The following is a 26,046-nucleotide window of genomic DNA, read 5'->3' as shown; positions in this document are numbered from 1 at the left end:
GGTCAGTGTCAATGGGGAGGGGGTGCAGGGTGGGTGGGGGTAGGGAGACGACAGAGAAAGAGGGAGGGGGTGGGGGGGGGGGGGGAGGGGTACGTAGTGATGGTGTTTAACCCCGAATCAGTTTTATGTGCAACGCCTCTAGCCTGTCGCTGTAAGGAGGTCAACACACTGAGTAACGTAAACAAACGAATGCAGCGAGAACGACACTAATAAATCTAATGTCTTCTTTTGTGAAAGAAAAAAAAGAAAGAAAGAAAGAAAAAAGAAAAGAAAAATAGAAGAAGCGAAAATCAGGGAGGGAGGGAGAGAGAGAGAGATCGAGAGAGGGAGACAGAGAGAGAGATGTATAAAGACAGGCACAATGAGAGCTGCACATGGAAAGAAAGAACGTGGGAGACCGAAGAAAAAAAGAGATCAGACAGCATGATGTCGAGATACACACCGTGACAGCCAGTCAGACGCGCGCGCGCACACACCCACACACACACACACACACACACACACACACATTCCCCCTCAACCCCCCCGCCTCACCCCCATCACACACACAGACACACACAGAACGAATAAACTCAACCACACCTTTTCAACAACTGGAATATCGCTGGGGAGAAAAACAACAATGACACAGATGACCACACACGCATCATAACAGGTAAAAGGTCGATCACCGACACCAACACGGACACACACACACACACACACACACCCCTATTGACCGCCGCCCACTGTGGCACGATGACGTTTATTTGTTTCGCTGCTATACGTCATAAAAATTTCCCGGGCATCCCACACGCCATAACGAAAGTGTCAAGCAGTGCGCGCGTCTCCTCTCCTCTACCTGGAAGTTGACGGGGAAGATCTGTTGGAGGAATGGTGTTGAAATATTTCGAATGTTGTCGTGGATGATCTCTGTCTGTATCTCTGTCTGTCTGTCTGTCTGTTTGTTTTTTCCTCTGAAAAAAAGATGATGATGTTGATGATGATTTTTGAAACTTAAAAAAACGAAAATTATATCACAGGTAAAGAACCTGTTCATAAAGATATAAGTTCTGGTACAGTAACACATGGTTACTAAGACATCTTTCAGAATATAACATGAATATGCAATAGGTCGGATAACTGGATCGTAATTATTATGATCACACATACACACGCATGCACGCACGCATCCCCTCACACACACACTACTCACACACACACACACACACACACACATGCACGCACGCAAGCACATATACATACTACTGACACACGATGGATTCGAGAGTGATGATGAAATAGAAAAAGCTGACTGTCTTGGTTTCACACAAGGATTTGTTTATTCGTTTCCTATTGTATTGTTTCCTTTTCTTCACCCCCCCCCCCCCCCCCCCCCCTTTTTTTTTTTCTTTCTTTTTTTCCCCCGGAGGGGGTGGGGTGGGGGTCCTGCGCTTTATGCTTTCTTCATTTTTTTTTTTTTTTTTTTTTTTTTTTTAGCTTTTTTTTTTAGCTTTTTTTTTCTTAACCCGTTTTTATCTCCAACAAAGTTTACCACAGTTTACGATAAGGGGTCGGGAAGTGTGTGTGTGTGTGTGTGTGTGTGTGTGTGTGTGTGTGTGTGTGTGTGTGTGTGTGTGTGTGTTCACGGCATAACTATATATGATATGATATTTTGTCTCGTGTAGATATAGGTCTATAGGTCGTTGACCCAGGTTTTATCATTTCAAAGGCAGGAAGGCCGGTGCAGTTCTAAAATTTGTTCTCTAGATCAGTTGCATGATCAGTTGTATATAGTATCTCGATCTCCTTCGTACGGCACACACACTAATCGACGTACACTCTGCCATAATTTAGAATCAGTAGTTATGCAACACGCTATTTCAACGACTGACTCAAGTCAGCCATCAGTTTTTTTGAAGCCGTCAACACACCACTGAGACTGATGATACATTTATATGTACAGTAGTGTCGCCTGTTCTTATTAAACGTAAACAAGTCATTGAGTTATATCTGCTGATATGTGAAGCGAAAATGAGAAGATATGTGCGCTAAGAATTTTTCAATGGCAGTCTGTGTGTGTGTGTGTGTGTGTGTGTGTGTGTGTGTGTGTGTGTGTGTGTGAGCATTATGAACTTTTGAAGGTGATGGAAAGTTGTAAATTAAGGTTAAATATATCTCCGCTAAAAAATATTGTTGCCATTTGCTTATTCACTTCAGTCAGCAGTCTTTTGTGTTGGATGTTTTTTGCTTTGATTCTCGACCAGGATAACACATGTGCGAGCATGTTCGTGTGCCTGTGCGCGCGTGTTTCAGTTCGCTTCGTTTCCATGGCAAGCTTTCGGATGATTATCAATGCAACACAAAATTCCGGGGAGATCACTTTGCATGAGTTGTCTCAACGCTCTCAAAGGGTTATCCATCTCATATTCAAGCGTAGGGATATTTCATTTTTCTAATTTATTTCTTGTAAGAGAAAAGCGACTGAAGTACAAAACACATACATTAGTCATACATATTGATTCATGTTTAACTAAAATTTACTTTTATTTTCAATCTTGGTATATAATAGCAGTATTAAACAAGCTGGTCATGGTCAGCGCACGTTCATCCGTTGAACTGTAATGCGACATGCGGCATGCTGATTGCTGAAATCGAAAGCACGAAGAAGAAACATTTTTCATTTTTTATTAGACCTGTGCTCATCTTCATATCATCTTTGTTGATTTACCTTATTCTGCTGATTGGACTGTAATTTGTACGCAGAAGTGACCGTGGTTTCGTCTTAGTTTCACCAGTGTTGACAAGTTGTGACTCATCTGTGGACCAACTTCTAGATTCGTCTTTCGTTCTATGGCAACGTGAAGTTGAATGTTGGGCACCTCCGGATGGTGTTGTTTAAGCCTTTTTACTGTTGATCATAAACTCCCAGGTAACTGTCATATTGATCTACGTATCTACTGGTGGAAATAAAGACCCCGAAGTTCTTCAGGTAGACTCAATAGGAAAATTTCATGATGGCAAAACAGATAACACAACAAACGTTCGATGACGTTGTCAAGGAAAATATGCAAGAATTTGAGATGACCGCAGAAGAAGCCATCGAAGACGCCGTCAAGCAGTTTGAATCACAGGTTTGTGGAACGGGAAACAATATACTAGTACCAATTGAAAATTGTGCTCCATGTTTTCTGGGTTTGTTGTTGTTTTTGTTTTGATAGCTGTAAATGTAATGTAGATGCCAACAGAAAGTAGAAAACTTCAAACAAAAAGGTCGAAAAGGGGAAAACTTTTAAAGAAAAGATGTAGCTTAAACAGGTCACTTTATTTATTTATTGCGAAAATTTGTGAATGTATCATAACGAAGAGCTTCAGCATGGTAACAAATTATAGTTGTGAAATTCAGGACTGTCATATATATATATATATATATATATATATATATATATAGTGATTATCAGTTTTCTGTTTCAGCACCATAATATTGCAGCAACATTTATATAATTTGATTAAGAATGGTAAAAATTATGACTTGTATGTACACAAAATTGGGTCTTCTTGTGTCAATATTATGCTTGATCACTTATAAGTTTTAAACGAGAGGCATATCTTTTAGGTTCATGATATAATGTGCCAGAGCTGGTAAAATGCTGATCACAGGAGTGGAATAATTGTTGAAAAATGTGTTAATGTGTGTGGTTTACAATATAGTACATTTTACTTCTCATCTATGAGTGGGACACTCCAGCATTGAAAAGGCTAATCGGAATACTGTGCTTACAGCTCTGTTCAGTAGGTGTTGCTTTGCTATTATTTCCATGATATATATAAAAAAAAAAAAAAAGGTGCTTCCCCACACTTATGATACAGACCTCCTTTCATGATAGTAGCACTTATACCTGAATCACAGAATGAAAATCTTGCTATTTTTTCTTCTTCTTTTTATATATATATATTTTTTTTTTATTATGCTTGTTATTAATTTTTGTCATCTCTCCCTTTCTTTTGCTAGCTACATGCAACAGTATACCATTTTAATTTGATGGTGTACTTTCAAGGAGTGCAGCTTTTGACTAGTCAGTTAAAACTTAAATTTTACTGGCAGGTGCCTCATTTTGTTTCTTTGAATTCTGTCTGTTACATTTACAGCCTGCATATACACTATTGGAAATGGTCATCTGCTGTTTACTTTCCACTTCATGAGGATGCACACATCAAATCTGAATTTTCTTTGCAGGAAGTGAATCTGGCCAACATTATCAGGGACGTCAGTTTGTACTCAGGAGCTGATGGAAACGACACTACAGTTCACCCAGTGATTGCAGCTGTACAGAAGTTATCCCAGGCGCTTGATGGAGACGTGCCTGACACTGCCTCTGTCATATCTGATCTGGCTACTGTAGAGCATGAATGCAGCATAGACCTGTCTCACCGTTGCTTAGCAGGGAGCAATCAGGCTTACCCGACACTGTTGAAAGCACTCCGAAAATTTGCAGCTGACGAAAGAGTCATCAGTGCTACACTTCAGGCATTCTGTGCTCTTGTTAATGGGCAGCCAGATCTCCTTGACGAAGAAGGAAGCAGTTTATTCATTCAGTATTTATCTGATTTTCAAGAGAAAAGTGAAGTTCTGCTGCTGGTTGTAAGACTAATCCGTTTGTTCTGTGTGAAACATGAATCCAACAGACAGGCCTTTGTCGCCAAGGACCTGATCAAACTTTTGTCAGGGCTGCTGCAGTCTCAGCAGTCCAGTCCTGACCTGGTGAAAGAAATTTGTTTTGCGCTGAGGGTGCTGACCTTTGATGATGATGTCAGGGTTCCATTTGGCAAAGCTCATGAGCACGCAAAGATGATTGTAACCGAGGGTGATGCATTGAAAGCCATACTTAAGATTTCTGAAGGTATGTTTACTCTATGTTGCAGATTTCGGTGACTGTGATTTCATGCCATGCTAGAGAATCTCTTTGAAGTAATGAAAAGATAATGTACATTTGTGCAATCATTATTTGAAGATTATTTGGGATTTTCAGCATTTGTTGTTTTTTTTTAGTAGATTTGCTGAATTGGTGCAAACACTTACAACATGTCATGGAACGTCATTTTATGATTGTTACATCATTTTGTATTCTTGGATATTAGACTTTTAGAATCCACTATAAATAGAAATGAAAATCAGTTCAGCTCATAGAACCTTTGTAGAGATGTTTTTTTGGACTATCATCATATAGCATGGTAGATTTTGCTATCTAACAGTGAAACACACACACACTCGCATACTCATAAACATTGCCAGTGGATCATCATATATATTTTTTCCCCTTTTTTCTCCTCTTGTTGTGTAGTATACATTCAGAAAATAAATAATTGTTTTTTCTATTTGCAGGAAAATGAATAAAGTGTTATTGTCTGGAATAGACTAATAAATGAATAAAATGTTGATAGAGTGATAAATATATGAGATGTATTTATAAGTGTTATAAGCTACACATCTATGGTTGCAGAGTTTCCAGTCCTGATCAGTGTGTGAATGTGTTTCCAGTGTATTCCAATAACGTTGGCGTGTTGGGTGAGCTCTTCTTGACACTGGGGAGTCTGGCTGTGCGGAATGAGTTTTGTGAGGAGGTTCTTAGCCTGGGTGGAGTTCAGCTCATTTTGCAGGCCTTTGAAAAGAACCTTTCTGACAAGGTATGCTTAAAACCAGGCATGGTGGGGTTTTTTTTTGCTATGTTTATTATAACCACTTTCAGTGTTGTTCATTGAAATCCAGAACAAGTGCAGTCTTGATTTTTGCAAGGGAATGGTTTAATTTAGAATTATATAAACATTAAATTTGATTCTGATCCAACATGGCGCCGTAGACTAATTCTGTTTGACTTCATATCTTTTGTCTAAACCATGAACTGATCCTTGCCACAGTTTCTCATTGAAAGCATATCCATAGAAACATACCTGTTGCTCATCATTGGTCGTCATAAAATAAGAAATTGTCTTGAATTATGCTTCACTCTCACTATGACCTTGGTTGTGATTTCTCTGTTCTTCAGTTCCTGTGGTGAGTTTGGTTCCAAAGTGTTCTGTCTCAGCAGAAACATGACTGCAGTTTCCACTCAAAAGTGGACATACACTTGCGCTGTCTGACTCTGCAGCAAAGTGATAATTGTTATAAGTATGGGGCATAGCAAGATGATGTCCCATGTCTGTTGAATCAGAACAGGCACCATTGAACACAAGTGACCAGGCAGCAGTGCATGGCCTCCTGTGTTGGGTGGCCACTTGGTGACCTGACACTGGACTGCTGGTGATTTGAAATGGGCAGCTTGAGAGTAAAGCCGCTGAGATCATTCTGACTTTTTCAGAAGTCACTGAAGATCAGCAACAACAAAAAAACAAAACAACAAAACCCTTGCATTGTATTACTTGGTAATTTCTTGTATGTTTTTGATTTGTGTTTGGACTGTGCCTGTTAAATTGAATTTCAAAGAAAAAAAAAGACCTTTGATATAGCTGTTGAGCAGCTCTGTATTTCATTCATAATCAAATATTTGTTGGCATTTTATACATAGTATCAAAGGCACTTTTGCACAGTTTGTACACAATTGTATATGATGAATGTCATCTTATCTTGTAGGTCATAGTTTGTTTTGAAAGTTATTTCTTAAACTTGAAGATTTATTTGTGTTTACTAAAACAAGTGTTATCTTGAAATCTTGTATGCTTGTAGAGCTTCTGGAGTCAATCACTGGACATTCTTATGTTTCATACTGGTGATGTATGTTTGGTATATTGTGTGATAGAGTTACTAATTCGTTGAAAATTGTGTTGTTTCCATTAAAAAAAAAATAAATAAATAAAATAATAATAATAATAAAAAGAAAGAAAGAGTAATTATGTTAAAAAAAAAATAATAATAATAATAAAAGATAATTAAAAATAAACAGACTTATTAAAAAGTTTATGAGCTGACCTGTCATTTAGGCTATTGTGCGGCAAGCTCTGGTGGTGCTTCGAGCCCTGGCTGGTAGTGACAAGGTCAAGGTCGCGGTGGTGAAGCAAAGAGGTGTGGAGCTGGTGGTGGCGTCCATGGTGAAACATGCCAGTAATGCGGCCATCGCTGAAGGGGCGTGTGGGGTCATTGCAACCTTGACCCTGCGTAACCCTGACCACTGCACTAAGGTCATGGAATGTCAAGGTCACGAGGCAGTGGTGCAGGCCATGAAGATTCACCCTAAAGATGCTGCAGTTCAGGTGTGTGTGTGTTTGTGTGAGTGTGTAGGCAAACCCAGTGAACTCATTTTATGCAGATTAAGAATGTGCATACATAATTATCCAAATAGAATTAATTGAGGATTAACCTCTTCAGTGATGGGCGTTATTTTGACTTGTGCTTCCTGTTTACCAGGCAGGTTTGGGTAGTGGAGGGTAGTAATTTACAAGAAATTCTTGCATGTAAACTACTGCAAGGAAGTATACATAACCCACACTTTTCTGAAAGGAAAATGAACAGACTATCAAGTTAGATAGTTAGAAGTTAATTTGACTCAGTGATTTATATACACATGTCCTTCAGTTGCTGCTCCTGTTTGTGCCACGCTCACTCACTTTATGCTCACTGTCCGACAGTATCAAAGAGGTTAACAGTGACCCACTTGGCCCACAGTGCAGATGATAGCTGTTTGATCAATGCGAGCGTGCTTTTCTAAAACCATGCTGCGCACGTAATTCACGACTCTCTTCACCCCCTTCATCACTCTCGTCTCTCTCCTTTCCTGCCCTGAATAAGTGGATGGTTTGTATTTGCAGTTTGCTCCAGGTCAGCCACAGAGCTATAATGGGCCTCCTGCTCCACGTTCCTTCCTTTTCTGGGTACATCTAGCTGTTCAAGTACCCCCATCCTCCCTCCTGTCTGCAAATCATCATTCTAACATTCAGTTACGTCAAGCAAACCATCAACAATGTTATGCCAAATCGTTAATGACTTGTAAACCTTCTGCAACATCTTGGATAGTAAAATCTACTTTTTGGGGGGGTGGGTGTGGGGGGTTCACACCGTTGTTTCAAGCCCATAGGGTAAGGTTGTGGTTCGTCATTGGCTAATTTGAAAGCATTGTGAGGGAGGTATTGACAGTAACATCCTTTCAGTCATACAGAGTGCGATTGGCTATTGTTCCTCACGGATAATTAAAGTAGACATATCAAGCCATCTGACTGGCGGCTATTGGGACACATCAACTTTGAAATAGAATTGTGAAAAATCCTGAAATGATGCTGACATATATGTACATCATGGGGCAAATGGCAAAGCATTTTTGTGGATGTGTGTGTGTGTGTTTGTGTGTGTGTCTCTCTCTCTGGATATATATTGTATATATATATATATAGAGAGAGAGAGAGACAGATATAGATGTGTGTGTGTGTGTTGGGGCACTGTAGAGATGAAGTGAGGATAATGAATTGACTTCATTATATAATGTAGTAAGGAGCAGCATATGTACAGCTAAGGGGAAATTATGGACTCGGTCTAATAGTGTGGTATGCTAACCAGTGCAGTTAAGCCTTGTTGGGTTTTTTGTTGTTTTTTTTCTTCTTTTTTTTTCTAATAAAATGTCAAACAAAATAATCAAACAAACTGATCAGATCATTCAGAAGATTTTCATGTCTTTTTGTTTTATTTTGTTTTATTGTCACATCCAGAAACAAGCCTGCATGGCCCTGAGGAACCTGGTGGCTCGAACCCGGGAGCACAGCACTGCCATTCTGGAGCTGGGAGCTGAGGCCCTGCTGAACCAGGCGGCCAGCAAACACAAACAGTGCGAGGACGAAGCGAAAGCGGCGCTGAGGGATCTGGGTTGTGCTGTCCATCTCCAGGAACGCTGGACAGGGCAGAAAGGAGCTCTGGGGCAATGATTCTTTCTTTCATGTCGCGTATGACCCTCTTATATTTCAAATATGGAATCGTGTATGATGATGACGAGATGGATACTTAAATCATGATGATCCTCAGTTGGAGACCAAGCTCTGAGCGCTTTACAAACATGGGGTCATTTGCACAACAGGCTGCCTGCCTTTGGTAGAGACGACTGACGGCTGCCATTGGGCACTCATCATTCGTTTTATGTGTCATTCAACCAACCACTTTAACCATTTGGCTGTTGTGCCCATATGTAGATTGATGGAGGTTTTCAGAGAGAGAAAAAATCAACAAACACACACTAAACTCAGATTTCATTCAACAAAACAGAAGTGGATTGACATGGTGAAAGCCGTGCCAAATGATTTTTATTATGTTCTTGTTCTTTCATCCTGACTATATATACTGATATAGACAGACAAGCAAGCAGGCAGGCAGAAAGGCAGAGAGGCAGACAGATTTAATTTGATAAGATAGGTAAGCCAGATAGATTGATAAATTGATTGATTTAGATAGATAGATAGATAGGTATCCCTCCTTTGTAGAAAAAAAGGCAGACACTGAAATAGAAGAAAGGAAAGAAAGCTTGCTTATTTTACTATCCTCTCACAAATATGATTGAGGGGGTTAAAACAACAAAAAACAAATACAAAACATATTTGAATTTAGAGTTGTAGGCGTCATACCTGACAGGACCTGTGAACTATTTTTCAGTCTTCACCTATCCCATAGTCTTGTGGACCGTTGGGGCGCCACAGGTGATCTGGCAACCAGCATCCTCCAATCCTCTCGGTTTTCCAACCTCCTGACTGTATCGCTCAACCTCAAGCCCATCCATTCTGGGATGTTGTCCTCCCATCTCTTCCTCTGTCTGCCTCTCCTTCTCCCCCCTTGCACTGTGCCCTGCAGGAATGTCTTGGCAAGCCCTGATGATCTCGTGACATGGGCATACCATTTGAGCTTGCGTCTCTTGACCAAGGTCAACAGGTCTTCGTAGGGCCCAATGACTTGCCTGATTCTGTTTCGAACTTCTTCGTTCATATCTTTGTAGGAGATGCCCAGGAGTCTTCGAAAGCATCTCATCTCAGTGGACTGTATTCTCTTTTCCATTTCAGCTGTTAAGGTCCACGATTCACATGCATACAAGAGTATTGATGTCACCAGGGTACGCATCAGTCTGATCTTTGAGCTGAGTGCAATGTTCCGGTCGTTCCAGATGTACCTCAGTTTTGTGAGTGCTGCTGTCGCCTGTGCAATCCTGGAGAGTACTTTGGGTTTTTCAGTAATGACTAATCAATATGCAACAGCCAATAACTCATTGCTGTCCCTGCTGTGATGTTGATCAAGTATGATACTCTTGCTTTGAAAACAAGCTGATTGATTAAAAACAAAACAAACAAATAAACATGATGAAAATGATGAATATTTTTTTTATACAGTATTATGATAAAGTGCTGTATAATCTGTTTACCCTGCTGTACATGGTTGAATCGGCAAGAAAGCATATGCAGATATGCATTATTACATATTATACATGTGCATGCGCAGCTCAGGCACTCGCACACATGTACGCACATTCTCATTTTGCATTTTTCAAATGTGGGTTTTTTGTTGTTGTTATTTTTTGTTTTGTTTTTTTACGAAGACTATCACAAAAATAAGAAGTTATTTGGATGTTTGCTTAAGCAGTGCCAGGTGTATACAGTATTTTAGATTGCACATTTTCATTTACATGAGTTGCTGCTGTACAATGCTGTTGATGTATACAACTCTTGCCTAGAAATACTGATTAAATTTCAGAAATATCTCCTTGCTCTCTCTCTCTCTCTTCCTCCCTCCCTCCCTCCCACTTTCTCTCTCTGAGTAACTGTATTTTTCTCTGTGTCTCTTTTCCCCCTGTCTTTCTCTCAGATCTTTCACCAAAATAATTTGTTTTGAATCTCATTCTTCACCTGTCATTGTTTGTTTTTTTCATCATGTGACATGTTCATTCATTTGATTTGTCATAATGTGCGTGAGTAGATCCATTTCATATGTTCATTCAGCATTGGTATTTGATTGGAGTGTGAACACAGTACATTTTTTACTTGAAATGATTCATTACATGACTGAAAATTCAGTGAAAAGACAAAACTGTTCATCCTTTGGTGTATTGAAAGGACTGTGTGTTTCATGAATGTGACTGTGATGTGATCTGAATGTGTCATGCATTTATGTGATATATACGTACTAATATTAGTACAAAGTACTTTTTCACATCTGATGTGTAATTCACTTAGTTGCATCGTTGTTGATAGATCACAAGAGTGATAAAGATCACTCTTTGTTACACAACACAACACAACACAACACATCACTCTGTTTCATTTTCTCAAGGAGGCGTCACTGCGTTCGGACAAATCCATATACGCTACACCACATCTGCTAGGCAGATGCCTGACAGCTGCATAACCCAACGCGCTTGTCAGGCCTTGAGTGCATGCTTATATACATGTGTACCTATCAGAGTGGATTTCTTTTTACATAATTTTGCCAGAGGACAACGCTTGTTGCCATAGGTTCTTTTTCAGTGCGCCAAATGCATGCTGCACACAGGACCTCAGTTTATTGTCTCATCCAAAAGAATAGACTCTCTGTTTGATTTCCCAGTCGAACTTGGGAGAAAGGGTGAGAGCGGGATTCGAACCCACACCCTTACGGACTCTCTGTATTGGCAGCTGTGCGTTATAACTACTCTGCCACCTTCCTCCTCTGAAACATCACTCTGTGTGAGACAACACAACACAGCACAACACACAGACACACACACATGCATGCATGCATGACTGAACATACACGAACATGCATGCACACTTACACATTATACATGCATGAATGCACATTTGCGAACGTATATTTGTAATGGACATGTGTTCATGTGTGCACTCTCGCATTTTCGCACAGACAGACATGAACAGACATAAGCCCTTTCATAAAAGCACCAACTTTGGTCAAGATCACTAATCACCGTTTGAATTTTGAAAACAATCTGGTGTGTATGCCATGTTTTGTCTGAATCATGTGTGCCTGTGTGTTCTGCGCCCAGACACACAAATTCACTGTCAAGCATACATGCAACCACACAAATGCATCCATACAGCACAATCTTATCATGTATGCATGCTTTCTCACATTATTTTACCACCTCAAGTTATTCTAAACCTGGGAACAGGGATTGGAGATTGAAGGGGAGAATAGGGAGATGGATGGGGAGAGAAAAAGAAACATTTTGAAATGAACATAAAGGCTGTGAGACAAAGAAATTAAGGGAAAGAATATCTGGAGAAAGAATGTATGACTGAAATGAGTAGGGCTAAGAGACAGGAACCAGATATGCACATCTTTGACACAAACTCTGATAAAACTAATCTTTATCAAATGGTAACAGATGAAACAAAGTGGGTCTTTTTTTCCCATGTGGCCCTCAACTTCAAAAGTCTAAGCAAATAAGGTTATGCAATGAATACATGACATCGTTCAAGCAGATTCAAAATATAGATTTTTATCATGATTATTCACCCATACATACACATGGCATGCACATGCACACAAATACACACACACGCAATATTGTCATTGTGTTAAATGTGGAATGAGACAGAAGACGAATGTGGAGATGCCGAAAAATAAACCAGCATGCATTTTGTCCAGTTCGTTTTTTGTTGTTGTTGTTGTTTTTTGTCTTTGTTTTTTTTTGGGGGGGAGGGAGGGGGGGGGGGAGGAGGAGGGGTAGAACTACATGTATGAATATGTCCAATGAATGATTAAACAACAAACTACTTCAGCCCATTAACAAATGACTGATCTAAGATACAGGAGTAAGATCAGAAATCCTTTCGTTTATAATTATGATGAAATCCCATGATAATAATAATAATAGATACTTATACAGCAAGCTGTCCAGAAAGCTGATACAAGTGCTTTACAAAACACATGGTTTTATACATTGCGCATTACATTAATGTCATATATTGCCTACATACCAAAATGAGACTCGCAAACTGTTCACACACATCATAAACAAACTGCATGCATGCATATAAAAATACATGTACATTTGAACATTTTGAGGGGTGAGTGGTCGCTCAGCTGGGTAGCGCACATCTGCAAAGTCTCTGGTATAAAAAAAATAATTACCATGTTAACTGACTATCTAAAGTATACATTTTGCAGATGAATGAATAGTTCTCATTACACCATTAGCTCTCATATGACATCACACAATGACTGATGGCATCCGACACAGCAGGAGACACATACAACACAACAAGACCCAGGACAGACCCCTGTGGGACACAATATCTCAAGGCAGATACAATATAATTATACTCTATAGTAATTTGCATTCATACATACTTTCTGTGTACTATCTGACAGGTAGGCCTAAGCTGCAATCTATGTCAAGTTAGTGCAGTGTCATGAATACCAAAGAAAGTTTTAAGTCTGTTCATGGGGATAGTCAAAGGCTACTGACAAGTCTAACAGAGCAAGAAGAGATATTTTATCATCATCAAATCCAGAAAGCAAATCACTGACTATTCTAAGAAGGGCAGTTTCCCAGGTATGATCACATCAATAACATGACTGATGAGAATTAATAAACAATTTTTTTTTCTTGTTGAGATGAGACGTAGCTGAGACAATGCAATATTTGTTTGGCAATTCTGACTACTGACTAATTTGAGACAGACCGATAATTTTTCAGACAAAGAAGGTTTTTTGATGATGTACATCAGCAGATTTCAAACTTTCAGGAAAACAACTAGACAATGTAAAGAAGAACTGAATTAATAACACAGGTGATATGTGGCAGCTGAACACTGATCAATACATTGAAACAACAAAGAGGGCAGGACAGGCTGGGGTCAATCCAACATGGTTTCGGACAAGCACTCGGACAGAGTCAGTTCTTCACAAACTCCTCTGTGACTAATTGGAAACAATGCAAAGCAGAACCATACTGGACTCGAGTTCTTTAACAAGTGAAGAAGTACGCACATTAGAGGCAAAATATATTTTATCGGTTAAAAAATAAGAAAATTTCCGTGGTAGTTTAAGTGCACATAAAATATTGTAGGAAAGGAGTGTCTTTCACTCTTTGGAGAAGGTTTTTTGTAACATTAAACAGCCTTTTTGGCTGTGGTGCATGCAAGGACTTTCAACACTGTCAGTAACTCGATTTCTAGCAGCCTCGAAAATGTCCCAATTAACCACATTGAACGTGACGGTGGGCGACAGGAGATCACGACGTGTCGTGCATGTCGAGAACAGCGCGCAGGACAGTAGACAGCTGATCAGCGGTCGGCTCAAATGGATGATGAGTCAACAGATCAATTCTAAAAGCATCCAAGTCAATCGAGGTCAGTGTGCGCACCTCCCTGAACACATATATGGGGGAGGGGAGGGGGTGATTATACGCAACCATCTGGCCTAACGAATATTTTAAAATAGTTTTAATCGATTACCTTCACCTGGCTGTTTACATTAAACTTTTTTTCGGCGTAAAGCCGATACTTGGACCTATCGTAGCTGCAGTATGTGGGCATTGATACACCTGCACGTGCATCCTGTCCAACAGCGGACGGGCGGACGTTCCCCATGGCAACAGTTTTATTTTGTCAAATTCCTACTTGGCTCAAAATGTTAATCGGCATGCATGCTTCAGCTTCAGGGAAAACATCCAAAGAATTTCGGACCTCCAGGACCCAACAATGCTGTATTTCTGCATGAGAACGCTTTCATAGCGCTCTCTGTTTTCCCACTGCTCGAAAAAGAACAGCACCAAGTGCAAGAAAAATGGGCAAGGTGAAATGTTTCGAGATAATTTTATCGGACAACAAGTCCGTCTTCCATCCTGGGGAGAGAGTGCTCGGACAGGTGATTGTAGAACTGAAGGGTGATATGAAGATGCGGTCGCTCAGGATTTTCATGCGCGGAGTGGCCAAAGTTCACTGGACCGAATCTCGTAGCACGGGCAGCAGACTTGGTTCCTACACAGAGCACTTCAACGCAGAGGTGGAATACTTTTTCAAGCGCCAAGTGTTGTTTGGCGGAGGTGAGTAATAATGATAATAAAACACGAATATTCCCCATCGCATGTCATTGTGTTGTTGCTTGACGACGCATATTGCTGTTTTATTGATTGTTTATTGCTAAATTATCCATAAAGCAAAATGAACACCCTGTTGTGAAATTTAAAATAGGAAGGATTTCTTCACAAACCTCCCCTTGTTCACATGAGAATAATTCATTGTTGCATGGGTGACAAAATGAAAATGAGGAAGAAGAATCAAGTGGTTGCTTCTTAATGCCATAAAGTGCCGAAAGAAACACTACAGGTATTAGTATTACCAAGTATTACTTACATTTCAGAAATTACACGGTCAAGAAAAGATGTGTTCGGTGTGGGGTGGGGGACATAGGTGCTGTGAGGATCAAAGCAAATCAGGCAATATCCACATTTCTTCTCCTATGTTCTTTCCATTCAGATCCATTCCGAAGATGGAAAAAGTATTTAATTGGTTGATAACATTGTACTGTATACACCACATTTCTTCCCCTCTTGAATGAGGTAGTGTAAAAAAAAATAATTTTTAAAAGCCAGTCAAAATATGGAGGCGAAGAAATGTAGAGTATATATTACACTGTTATTAACTAATTTACAACTTTTTCTGTCTTCTAAACGGAAAAGTACAGGGGAAGAAATGTGGATATTGCCGGAAATTCTGTTTGTCTGTTGGAAATCAACAGTGGGAAAATAGTGAAGTTTAATGCATCAGTGTCTGCATACATTCTGTGTTTTAAAATCAGATTAATTATAAAAGTGGCCCTGCAGGAAAAGGCTAAGTAGAAGTCATAAACTAAAAGCCTGCTCGATCAACATACATGGGGATGCAGCCGTAAAATGCAGAATTCAGTACACATTCACAGGGAGAAAGAGTTTGTGTGTATGTCATATATGTGAGAGGGAGACCCAGAAAGAAATGGAGAGCAAGACTGAGAGACGCGTGGCAAAACCTACAGCATCTCCGTCAGAACACTTGTGTTCATTCACAACCATCAGCAGCATGGAAATGGAGACAGGTGGAGATACAGATAGAAGAAAATAACATTAAAATGCATTTTGTGTTTTGGGTCAGTGGTCAGTGTATGAATTTAGGCTGATTTTGGTCTGTGGAGGGAAGGGTGAAGACAAGGACCAGGACTGTAAAAGCTTCAGAATGTCTGACTGCCTTCTTCCCGGGGCTCTAGAAAGGTGGAGTAGATCAAAAACCAGAAAAACTCCAGATTGTTGAAACCTACATAGTATCAAATGTTATGTAAAAACTGGTAGTGAATCACATATTACATTAATTTTTTTCTTATTGAGCTGTAGTTAATTAAATATTCTCATATACTATATGTTAAGGAATAGTTGCACTTCTGTACCGGTTTTATTTACTTTAGATATTTTGATATATATCATATGTGATTTGACCATTTGATGTCTGTCTCTGCATTTTTTATTTTTCAGGATTTTGCTTTTTGTTTTTCAGAAATATCAGATGGAAGAGACACTTTGACAGAAGGTCGTCATGAATTCAACTTCTCATTTGAGCTTCCAATGGGGTGAGAATAAGTAATTTAAGAAATTTACACAACAGTTTGATTGATCTTGATTTTTGTAGTCTGATAGTATGACTCATGTTAATTTGTTCTTATTATACTATGTGTTGGTAATTTACTTCAGTTCAGTATATATATATATATATATATATATATATATATGTATATATATATATTTAAACATGTTGTGCTATGTTTCTGTCAGGGATACCTACCTATAGATATCTATATATATGTATATATATATATATATATAATCATGCTATGATAAAGAACTTTATGTTCAAGCATGTTCCTGCTATGTTTCTTTCAGGGGTATCTCCACCTCCTTTGAAGGGAAGCACGGCAGTATACGGTACTGGCTGAAGGCTGAGATGGACAAACCATGGTCGTTCAACCACAAAACCAAAAAGGCATTTACCGTCATCAGTCCCATCGACATCAACAGACCAGAATACCAGGTAGCAGCGTCAGGATTGTGTGGCTGGATAAACTATACTGATTGTTCTTCTGTTTTTGTGATGGGTCATGTGGTGAATTGTTTTGGATTTGGATTACAGTATGTTAGTTTTGGGGGTTGGTTTGATTGTTGTATTTGTTGAATTTTGTTGCAGGTGTTTGTGAATTCTTCTTTCAAGTCTGGCCTTACAACCCACCTCTTCCCAAAATCCCTGCCTCTTCCTTGCCTCTTCCTTGTCTTCAGTTTCTCCAGAGTTATGCATGCGTGTGAATGACTGGTGCGAAAGCGCTTTGACTTGTCTCTGCACAAGATTCAGCGCTATATAAATAACATTATTATTATTATTATTTGTTTAGCTTGTGACATGATGTTGTTTTTCTTTTATTGTTTTATTATTATTTCTTCTGTTTCATTGTCTCTGTTGGGGTAAAGAAGGGAGGTGAGGGAGGGACTTGTTCACACTATATTGTATATTATTATATAAAAATGAATTTTGTTATTGTACCCAGCGCACACTCATGCACGCACTGTCACACATGCATACATGTACACAGACATTCAGATCACTCACTCACACATACACACATGCACTCACACACACACACACTCACTTTCACTCACACACACACACACATACACGCACACACACACACACACAGAGTCACACATGCATACATACACACAGATGCTCAGATCTCACACACACACACACTCTCTCTCTCTCTCTCATACTATTCATGCACTCTCTCTCTCATACTATTCACGCACACACATTCTTTTCCATCTGTAACCATGCACACAGACACATGCATGTGTACATAATACTTACATGTTTCCAGACCCAAGTGGAAAGCAGCGTGGAGAAAACGTTGTGTTGCTGGCTGTGCACCTCTGGTCCCATCTCCATCACGTCCCGCACCGACCGTCGTGGTTACTGTCCTGGTAGGTGGATGCTTCAGCCTTCTTTTGCTGCTCCTTTACCCTGCAGTATTCTTCCCCATGAAACCTGTCACACTTTAGCCTGTACCACTTATGCCTGTAATACACTCCCATATGAAAATTGTCACGCTTCAGCCTGTGATATACTCTCGTTTGAAATCTGTCATACTTTAGCTTGTACTACACTCCCCTGTGAAATCTGCCACACACTTTCGTCTGTAATACACTTCCCTTTGAAATTTGTCATATTGTGCTATCCAGTTTGGTCTGTTGTGTGGATGTAACGTGAGAATGACTTTGTATACTTGTGTACCATCAGTTTTTGTGTGTTTGCATGTGTTCGTTCTTTAGTTTAGCGTCTTTTCACTATCAGTGATATTAGATGATAATTTTTTTTTTTTTAGTGGGAGAGGGGGAAGGGGGTGGGGAGGGATGAGGGAAAAGGAAAACAGAAAAGGTAGAAAACTACCAAAAAATGCATCACTAACATGCAATTACATTTAACAGTAACAATTCAATAATAATAATAATAATCAGAAACCATAAACACAATTCTGAAGTACATTAAATGAATGTAGAAATAGGGCTATGAACTAATGCCTGTGAAAGTTCGACCATAAGAACCTCGTCAGAAATAACTTTCCCAAAATCATCTGCAGAATAGTAATTCTCATTGAAATACTTGGGCAACAAGGTACGTAACTGCTGATAGTGAAACAAACAATGATGCAAGCTCAACTGTTCACCACAGATGCATGTAACATTTTTACTGTACTTTGTTTTCAGCACATCAAGTTTTATATGGAAGAAAGTAGAGATTTATTAATCTTGTATAGCAAGCTGATGGATTCGGTATCTTTTCTTTAATAATATTCTTGGGGAATAATGTCCCTTTAAGTGTTAAAAACATTTTCTTCTATCGGTTATGAAATCAACACCTTGCTGATTTTTCTAACAAAGTGTGAGTCTCTTTTACGGAAAGACGGACACGTATTTTTGTCGATTTTTCTTAATCTTGTGCTCCTGTTATAGCTGCTTTATCAGCAGTTTCATTGCCATGAATGCCCACATGAGAAGGCACCCAACAAAAACTGACCTCAGTCCCTTTAATCCTCAAACATTGTACCAAATGATTTGCCTCAATAACTAAGTCTGGTCTTGTTTGTTTGTTGCATTGCATGTGTGTGTGTGTGTTTGAATTGGTTCTGTCATGTTCCTTTCCATTCTTCTTTTAAAGTACATCTGCAGAGCTATAAATTAACCCAGAGGATTGCATTATAGATTATTAGTCTGCATGTTTTAAGGGTCTTGAAGTACAAGAAAGGAAAAAAAAATCTGTGTGTGCAAGGGCTCTTTCGTTTCAGTTGTTGAGAAAAAGAAGAAAAAAATCATTGTATGTTTCTCTGGACAGAAAATCATTTGGCAGTCTCTTACCCACATTTCCTTTGTATTGCACTTTTTTGAAATAATGATAACGGTAGATTTGATGGACTTGCACAGACATACTACATTTTTGGTTGACATTTGATGTCAATTTTAAAGTAAATATAATGATGAAAAGCTTCATAGAATCACAATGAGCTGTATGAGATGATGATGATGATATTGACATTGTCATTCTCATCAGAGGGTCTACAGCCATTTCATTTGTTTGACAACTTTGCATGTCAATAACGACATTGACACTGTCGTTCTCACGGGAGAGTCAACAGCCATTTCGGCCAAGTTTGACAACGATGAGATGACGATGATGACATAGACACTATCCTTCTTGCTGGAGAGTCAACAACCATGAGATGACGATGATGGCATTGACACTATTGTTTTTGCAGGAGAGTCAACAACTGTGAGATGGTGATGATGACATTGACACTATCATTCTTGCATGACAGATGACAACCATGAGATGACGATGATGATATTTACACTATCGTTCTCACAGGAGAGTCGATGGGCATTTCAGCTGAGTTTGACAACCATACAATGTCGATAATGACATTGACACAATCATTCTCACCGGAGAGTCGATGGCCATTTCAGCTGAGTTTGACAACCATGCAATGTCAATAATGACATTGACACTATCATTCAAACCAGAGAGTTGACGGCCATTTTGGCGGAGTTTGACAACTAGGAGATGACAATAATGACATTGACACTATCATTCTCACTGGAGAGTCGATGGCCATTTTGGGTGAGTTCAACAGAGATGAGATGATGATGATGATGATGATGACGATAATGACATTGACACTATCATTCTCACAGGAGAGTCGATGGCCATTTTGGGTGAGTTCGACAGAGATGAGATGATGATGATGATGATAATGACATTGACACTATCATTCTCACAGGAGAGTCGATGGCCATTTTGGGTGAGTTTGACAGAGATGAGATGATGATGATGATGATGACGATAATGACATTGACACTGTCAATCTCACAGGAGAGTTGACGGCCATTTCGGCAGAGTTTGACAAAGATGAGATGATGATGATGACGATAATGACATTGATATCATCATTCTCACAGGAGAGTCAACGGCCATATCGGCCGAGTTTGACAACCACTCGTCCCGCACGGTCATCCCCTACGCCACGTTGTACCAGACACAGGCCTTCTTCGCCAGCGGCAAGTCGCGGATCCGCCGCACCAAGTTCACGGTGCTGACTGGCCTCCCCATCGCCCCTGGCACCCGCGGCAGCTGGGACTCTCAGCTGCTGAAGATACCTGCCGTGTCTCCCTCCATCATCAACTGCTGCGTCATGAAGGTGGACTACTATGTCAAGGTGAGTGGTGGTGCGCATGATATGCTGTGGAAGATGTGTGTGTGTGTGTGTAAGGATGTCTTAGTTTTCTTGTCCTTCGAATTTCTTTGGTTTTGATGTAGTTTGTTTTTGGTATGGTTTTTTTTGTTTGTTGTTGTTCATCTGTGATATGTCTGTCCACTAAGAATGATATTAGAAGAAAAAGAATTTTTAAAAAAGGGGGCAGGGGGGGCTACTGGGAAGTAGAGGGGGTTGGAAGGTGGGTGGTGGTATAATGAACTGGATGTGGGAAATGTGGAGTGTATGTGCTCAGTGTGTGTGCGTGTGTGGTGTGTGTGTGTGCGTGCATGCATGCGTGGTGTGTGTGTGTTTGTGTACGTGTATGTGCTTGCGTGCGTGTGATGGTTTCTGAATGCTTTAATATTATGCCATTCCCGATTTTTAGATTTGAAAGAAGTAAAGCACACCCTATGTCTGTAAGTACTTGTTTATTTTACCATTTGATAACGAAACAAACGAAAAAAGAGAAGAAATATTAATGTTGGTGATTCAAAACTGTTTTGAACAGAGTGTTTTAAAAGCAGTGGTATATATTGGTTCATTACAACATGGGTGAAGACATGTTTAGGGGTGATACTTTGTTTGCAAATACATGTAATATTTCTGGTATATTTGGTTTCCAAAGCATAAGTTTTCCATCTACGCGTAAGGGATGTTATTTTTCTGTTTATGTGGACTTTTAAAAAAAAATTTTAACATCATTAATGGTAAAATTCATGTACTTTTTATTGTATTTTGGAAGGGAAATCTAAAACTGCGTTTCCATGAAAACTATTCATGAAAGTATAGAATTCTGGTAAGGACAAAGTAATGTGAACTGAGTGCTGATTACACATTTTGTTCCTTGTTTCACTCCTCTGATATGGCTTTATTTGTGGTTTTATGCATGATGTTCCTGGATATTCAAAGATACCAGTGCTTGTTGTTATATAAGGAATTGTGCATGATACACCTGATTATTGAAGTTGAGTAATGCTTGTCCTACAGGTGGCATTAGAAGTGATATACTTGGACAGTACAGTTGTTGTTAAACATCCCTGGAGCCTACAACCTGTCATTTGATGCTTGTTGCATCATGTACAGGTGTTGTTACACATCCCCTGGAACTACCACCTGTCATTTTATGCTTGTTGCATAATGTACAGGTGTTGTTAACACCGCCACAGCCTACAACCTGTCATTTGATGCTTGTTGCATTATGTACAGGTGTTGTTAAACATCACCATGGCCTACAACCTGTCATTTGATGCTTGTTGCATTATGTACAGGTGTTGTTAAACATCGCCAGGGCCTACAGCCTGTCATTTACTGCTTGTTGCATCATGTACAGGTGGCATTGCACATCCCCGGTGCCTACAACCTGACAGTCCACCTGCCCATTGTGATTGGAACGGTGCCCTACAGGCGTGCTCAGTCCTACTGCTTCACCCAGTCTCGCTTCTACCGCGAAACGCAGGCCCAGTTCGCTGACATGGACTTTCTGCCCCTGCCCCCACCCTACCGGGAAACCATCACACCACCCCCACCGTTTGAAGGTCAGTGTTGTAGAATAATGAGGAACAAAATTCCCAGTCAAACAACTAGGCCATATTGAGTGCGGAGTGCAACTGCTGGTAGTACAAAAGGGCTGATGGGATGTGAGTAATGGGGGGGCAACATAACAGATGAATACAAGACGTCTGGAACCATCTCTCTGTGCACTTGTATCCTTTCTTAAGCTTGGTTACTTGTTTTAGGATGATTATAAGAGCAGGATTTTTTTTTTTTAAAAGGGGGAATGGATATGTATGGGATTACGATATGTATGGGATTACGTTTTGTGACATGCATAATCAGTTCTGTTTTAACCCCTTGCCTCATATGGAAAAAAACCCCAAGCCGTTATGGTTATAAACACAAAAACAATTGTCATGCATTACTTTATGAAATTTGGTATAAGTGAAATTTCTATGTAGCGTTACAGTGTTGGCCAGTTCTCATCCCCTGTGGACATTGACTGTGTGCAGACCCCCCAACATATGCAGAGAGCATTGGTGGTGCTGTGGACCTGAACGATGACGACGATGAGGAGCCAGGGTTCAACATGGGCGACCTGACCTTCACCCCCATGTACACATATGTGTATAACTACCGACCACCCCCCTCGGATGATCCCGGGGAGGAGTTAGCTCTGGCTGTTGTCCCTCCAGGTACGAGTGACCAGGGTTGGTTGAAGCTGGATATTTAAGAAATTTTTTCTTCATATCTTTAAACAGTGAAAACTAAAGAAAAACAAGAGAGGCAAGGCCTTCAAGACTCACTTGTGATACACTGAAAAAAAAATCCAAGCTTTTTATGTATTGTGTATAATTTCAAAATGTAATGTTTAAGATGAGAAAGATCAGTTTAAAGCATTAATTACAGAGTAATTTCCCTTTTTTACTATCTGCACCAAAAAAACGTTTGCAAAATAAATAAAACTTCCATGCTTAGCAAAAGAAGTTTCTGTTTGAACAAAAAATGATAATAATGACTGCTCTTGTTGTTGGGTCAGAATATCAGATCAAAGTGCCAAGTTTAGAGAATACAAAAAATATAAATATAACAGTAAATGCAGTTTGCATATAATTAGGCTTCATTTTTTATTTTTTTGTGCCCATCCCAGATGTGCAATATTGTTTTAAACAAGATTACTGGAAAGAACTGAATTTTTCCATTTTTTTATGCCTAATTTGGTGTCAGCTGACAAAGTATTTGCAGAGAAAATGTCAATGTTAAAGTTTACCACGGACACACACACACACACACACACAGACAACCGAACATCGGGTTAAAACATAGACTCACTTTGTTTACACAAGTGAGTCAAAAATGTGGAAGACAAGAATATTATATCTGTGAAAAGTTGCATGCCCTCACTGTTGAAGGTTAGTTTTCAACACTTGCCAGTTAGGGCAGACATTTCTCAATGTGGCCCCTCAACCATTCTCTTCTTCCTCTCATCATAATATTTGTAGAGTTTTAAAAATTGACATTACTGATTCTCCTGTTCTTCTGATCATAATAATGTTTACGAGTTGAAATATCAACATTACTGATTCTTCTCTTCCTCTCCTCTTGATAAGGTTTGTAGAGTTTAGATATAGACATTACTGATTCTCCTATTCTTCTTATAATGATAATATTTGTAGAGTTTAAATGGCAACATTGCTGAAATCCGTTTCCTCTCATCATGATATGTTTATGAATCTATACATCAGCATTCGTGAACATTGTTTTCAGAGTGAGCCGAGATGAGTCGAACAGGGTCGTGTACACACCTCTCTCTCTCTTGCACGCGCGCGGGAGGGGAAATCAAGACGAAACAAAAGAAGAAGAAGAAGAAAAAAGAAAACAAGGCAGCTGATGAAGGTAGGTGAAGCTGTTTCAAGACAGGGAGCTCCCCACGTCGTCATGTCGGGCACATAGGACTGACGGGGAGACTGCTGCATCATGTTGCTGCCACCCTCGCTTGCATCTGCAGAGCTGGTCTCTTGCAGTGCATGGTGGTGGTTTCGGGGAGGGTAGGGGGGTGGGGGGTTGTTTTGTTGGTTGTGTTTTTTGATTACTTGTTTACTTCTGTGTGATTTTGTGGTTGACAGTGACTCGCAGGGTGAAGAAAGGTTGTGGTGCAAACGAAACACAAAACATTAGTTTGTTTATGTTTTGAAGAAATACAGAACATTTGTTTATGTTTTGAAGCGTTTTTGTCAACGAATGTTTGTAGGGTTAAGAAGGCTGGAAAAAAGAAAAGGGGGATGGGGGGGGCGGGGGGGGGGGGGCTTTGTGAAAATGCAAAACAGGATATTTTGTGTTTTTTAAGCACCTTTGTCAGTGAAGCGATTTAGTTAAGAACGATGTGCAAGCGAAACGAAAATCATTAGGGGTTTTTGTGTTTGAAGCGTATTTGTTGGTGAAGACGATTAAAGGGTTAAGATGGTTGTGCAAGCGAAATGCAGAACTTGAGTTTTTGTTTGTGTTTTGTGACACTTTTGTTCGTGGGCTGAAGAAGGCTGTGCAAGCAAATCATGAAACTTCAGGAGTTTTGTGTTTGAGTGCTTTTGTTGGTGAAGATATTTGTGGGATTGCGCAAGTGCAGCACAAAACGGGAGGAGTTTTTGTTTGAAGCACACTTGTCAGCGAAGGTATTTGTGGGGTGAAGAAAAGGTTGTGCAAGTGAAACACAAAACATTTAGATTTTTTGTGCTCTGAAAACTGAACAGCAGAAATATGTGATTTTTGGGGCGTCTGTTTGCTTGTTTTTGTTTTGTTTTGTTTTGTTTGTTTTTTATATGTTTGTCTTGAACTGAAGGTAGTGGAAAGCAGAGTAAAGTGTTGGTGAGGAAAAAAAAATGGATTGGGAAAAATGGATTCATAAGGGTGCAAACTTGTATTCCTGATAATACACCTCTCTCCCCCCATTCCCTGTATTGTATTGGTCTGTTGTGTAAGTGTTGGTGACTTGATTCTATCAACTTTTTTCACAAATGTTTGTGAGTTTTTTTGTTTTTTTTAAATGTGCGTATGCTGCTTTTTGGCTTACCTTGTTTAATCCCAGTTGTATACACATATGTATGTGATGGAATGCATGTTTTCTTCACTTACAGGCCTGTCCTTGTTTTGCTTTTGGTTGAAAAGCTCAAAGCGTTGTTGATGGGCATGATATGTATTATTGTACACAGCAGTGTTGACTCAAACATAGATGATGGTGAAAAAAAATTGTGTGCGTGTGTGTGTGTGTGTGCTTGTGTGTGTGTGTGTGTGTGCGTGCGTGCGCGTGTCCTTCGGTTTAATGTCTTTCCAGTGAAAGCGATACCAGAAGAGTGTGTGTATGTGACTGAAAGAGAGCACTGATTTTCATGTAATTTCTTTCTTGTTTTCTCACTTGAGTAGATTTGTTACTTTTTCAGCCTGTATCAATAGCAGCATGTATTAAGATATTATTTTGATGTGCTGATTGGTGTTGGAATCTTCCCTGATCCTGCAGAAGTGAACAGATCATTAACATATGATTTGGCGTCAGAGAGTTTGTGTATGTACTCTTGGCATGTTGGTCGTTGATTTAACATCTGTTTGGGCAGGTGATACTAGACAAGTGCACACGTGTGTGTGTGCATGCATGCATTTTTGCATGCTTGTGTGTGTGTGTTGGGTGTGGGGGGGGGGGGGGATTTTTTTGCTGGGGAGGTTTGAGTGTGTGCGCACCTGTTGTCTTGAGTGTGTGCAAAAGAGTGCTGGAGATAAAAGTTAATTACATGCCTAAGGTAACG

The 26,046-nt window shown here is 39.7% G+C and overlaps 2 protein-coding genes across 2 annotated transcripts; both read left to right on the top strand.

Annotated features, from left to right (window-relative positions):
* The first annotated feature begins 2,558 nt into the window (after positions 1 to 2,558).
* On the top strand, positions 2,559 to 11,025 carry LOC143297288 (armadillo repeat-containing protein 6-like). The gene is made up of 5 exons (XM_076609558.1): positions 2,559 to 3,113; positions 4,217 to 4,880; positions 5,519 to 5,664; positions 6,955 to 7,224; positions 8,671 to 11,025. The coding sequence occupies exons 1-5, from the start codon at positions 2,994 to 2,996 to the stop codon at positions 8,881 to 8,883; spliced, it is 1,413 nt and encodes a 470-aa protein (XP_076465673.1). The 5' UTR covers positions 2,559 to 2,993; the 3' UTR covers positions 8,884 to 11,025.
* Positions 11,026 to 14,622: 3,597 nt separating this feature from the next.
* LOC143297358 (arrestin domain-containing protein 3-like) lies at positions 14,623 to 24,375 on the top strand. Its single transcript, XM_076609665.1, has 8 exons — positions 14,623 to 14,981; positions 16,462 to 16,534; positions 16,845 to 16,992; positions 17,831 to 17,933; positions 20,463 to 20,719; positions 22,089 to 22,293; positions 22,765 to 22,947; positions 24,020 to 24,375. The coding sequence occupies exons 1-8, from the start codon at positions 14,723 to 14,725 to the stop codon at positions 24,022 to 24,024; spliced, it is 1,233 nt and encodes a 410-aa protein (XP_076465780.1). The 5' UTR covers positions 14,623 to 14,722; the 3' UTR covers positions 24,025 to 24,375.
* Positions 24,376 to 26,046: the final 1,671 nt, after the last annotated feature.

The sequence above is a fragment of the Babylonia areolata genome, chromosome 22, assembly GCF_041734735.1.
Source record: "Babylonia areolata isolate BAREFJ2019XMU chromosome 22, ASM4173473v1, whole genome shotgun sequence".
In the NCBI taxonomy this organism is placed as follows: Eukaryota; Metazoa; Mollusca; class Gastropoda; order Neogastropoda; family Buccinidae; genus Babylonia; species Babylonia areolata.
Note: the sequence above shows the minus strand (reverse complement) of the source record. Positions and strands in the feature narration are given on the sequence as shown.

What these genes read in the sequence shown, in the direction of transcription:
- LOC143297288 (XM_076609558.1), top strand. Translation starts at nt 2,994, where the DNA reads ATGATGGCAAAACAGATAACACAACAAACGTTCGATGACGTTGTCAAG. An exon ending in TCAAGCAGTTTGAATCACAG is followed by an intron (nt 3,114 to 4,216) that starts GTTTGTGGAACG and finishes TTTTCTTTGCAG; the next exon opens with GAAGTGAATCTGGCCAACAT. An exon ending in AAAAGAACCTTTCTGACAAG is followed by an intron (nt 5,665 to 6,954) that starts GTATGCTTAAAA and finishes CCTGTCATTTAG; the next exon opens with GCTATTGTGCGGCAAGCTCT.
- LOC143297358 (XM_076609665.1), top strand. Translation starts at nt 14,723, where the DNA reads ATGGGCAAGGTGAAATGTTTCGAGATAATTTTATCGGACAACAAGTCC. An exon ending in TCATTTGAGCTTCCAATGGG is followed by an intron (nt 16,535 to 16,844) that starts GTGAGAATAAGT and finishes TGTTTCTTTCAG; the next exon opens with GGGTATCTCCACCTCCTTTG. An exon ending in TCAACAGACCAGAATACCAG is followed by an intron (nt 16,993 to 17,830) that starts GTAGCAGCGTCA and finishes ACATGTTTCCAG; the next exon opens with ACCCAAGTGGAAAGCAGCGT.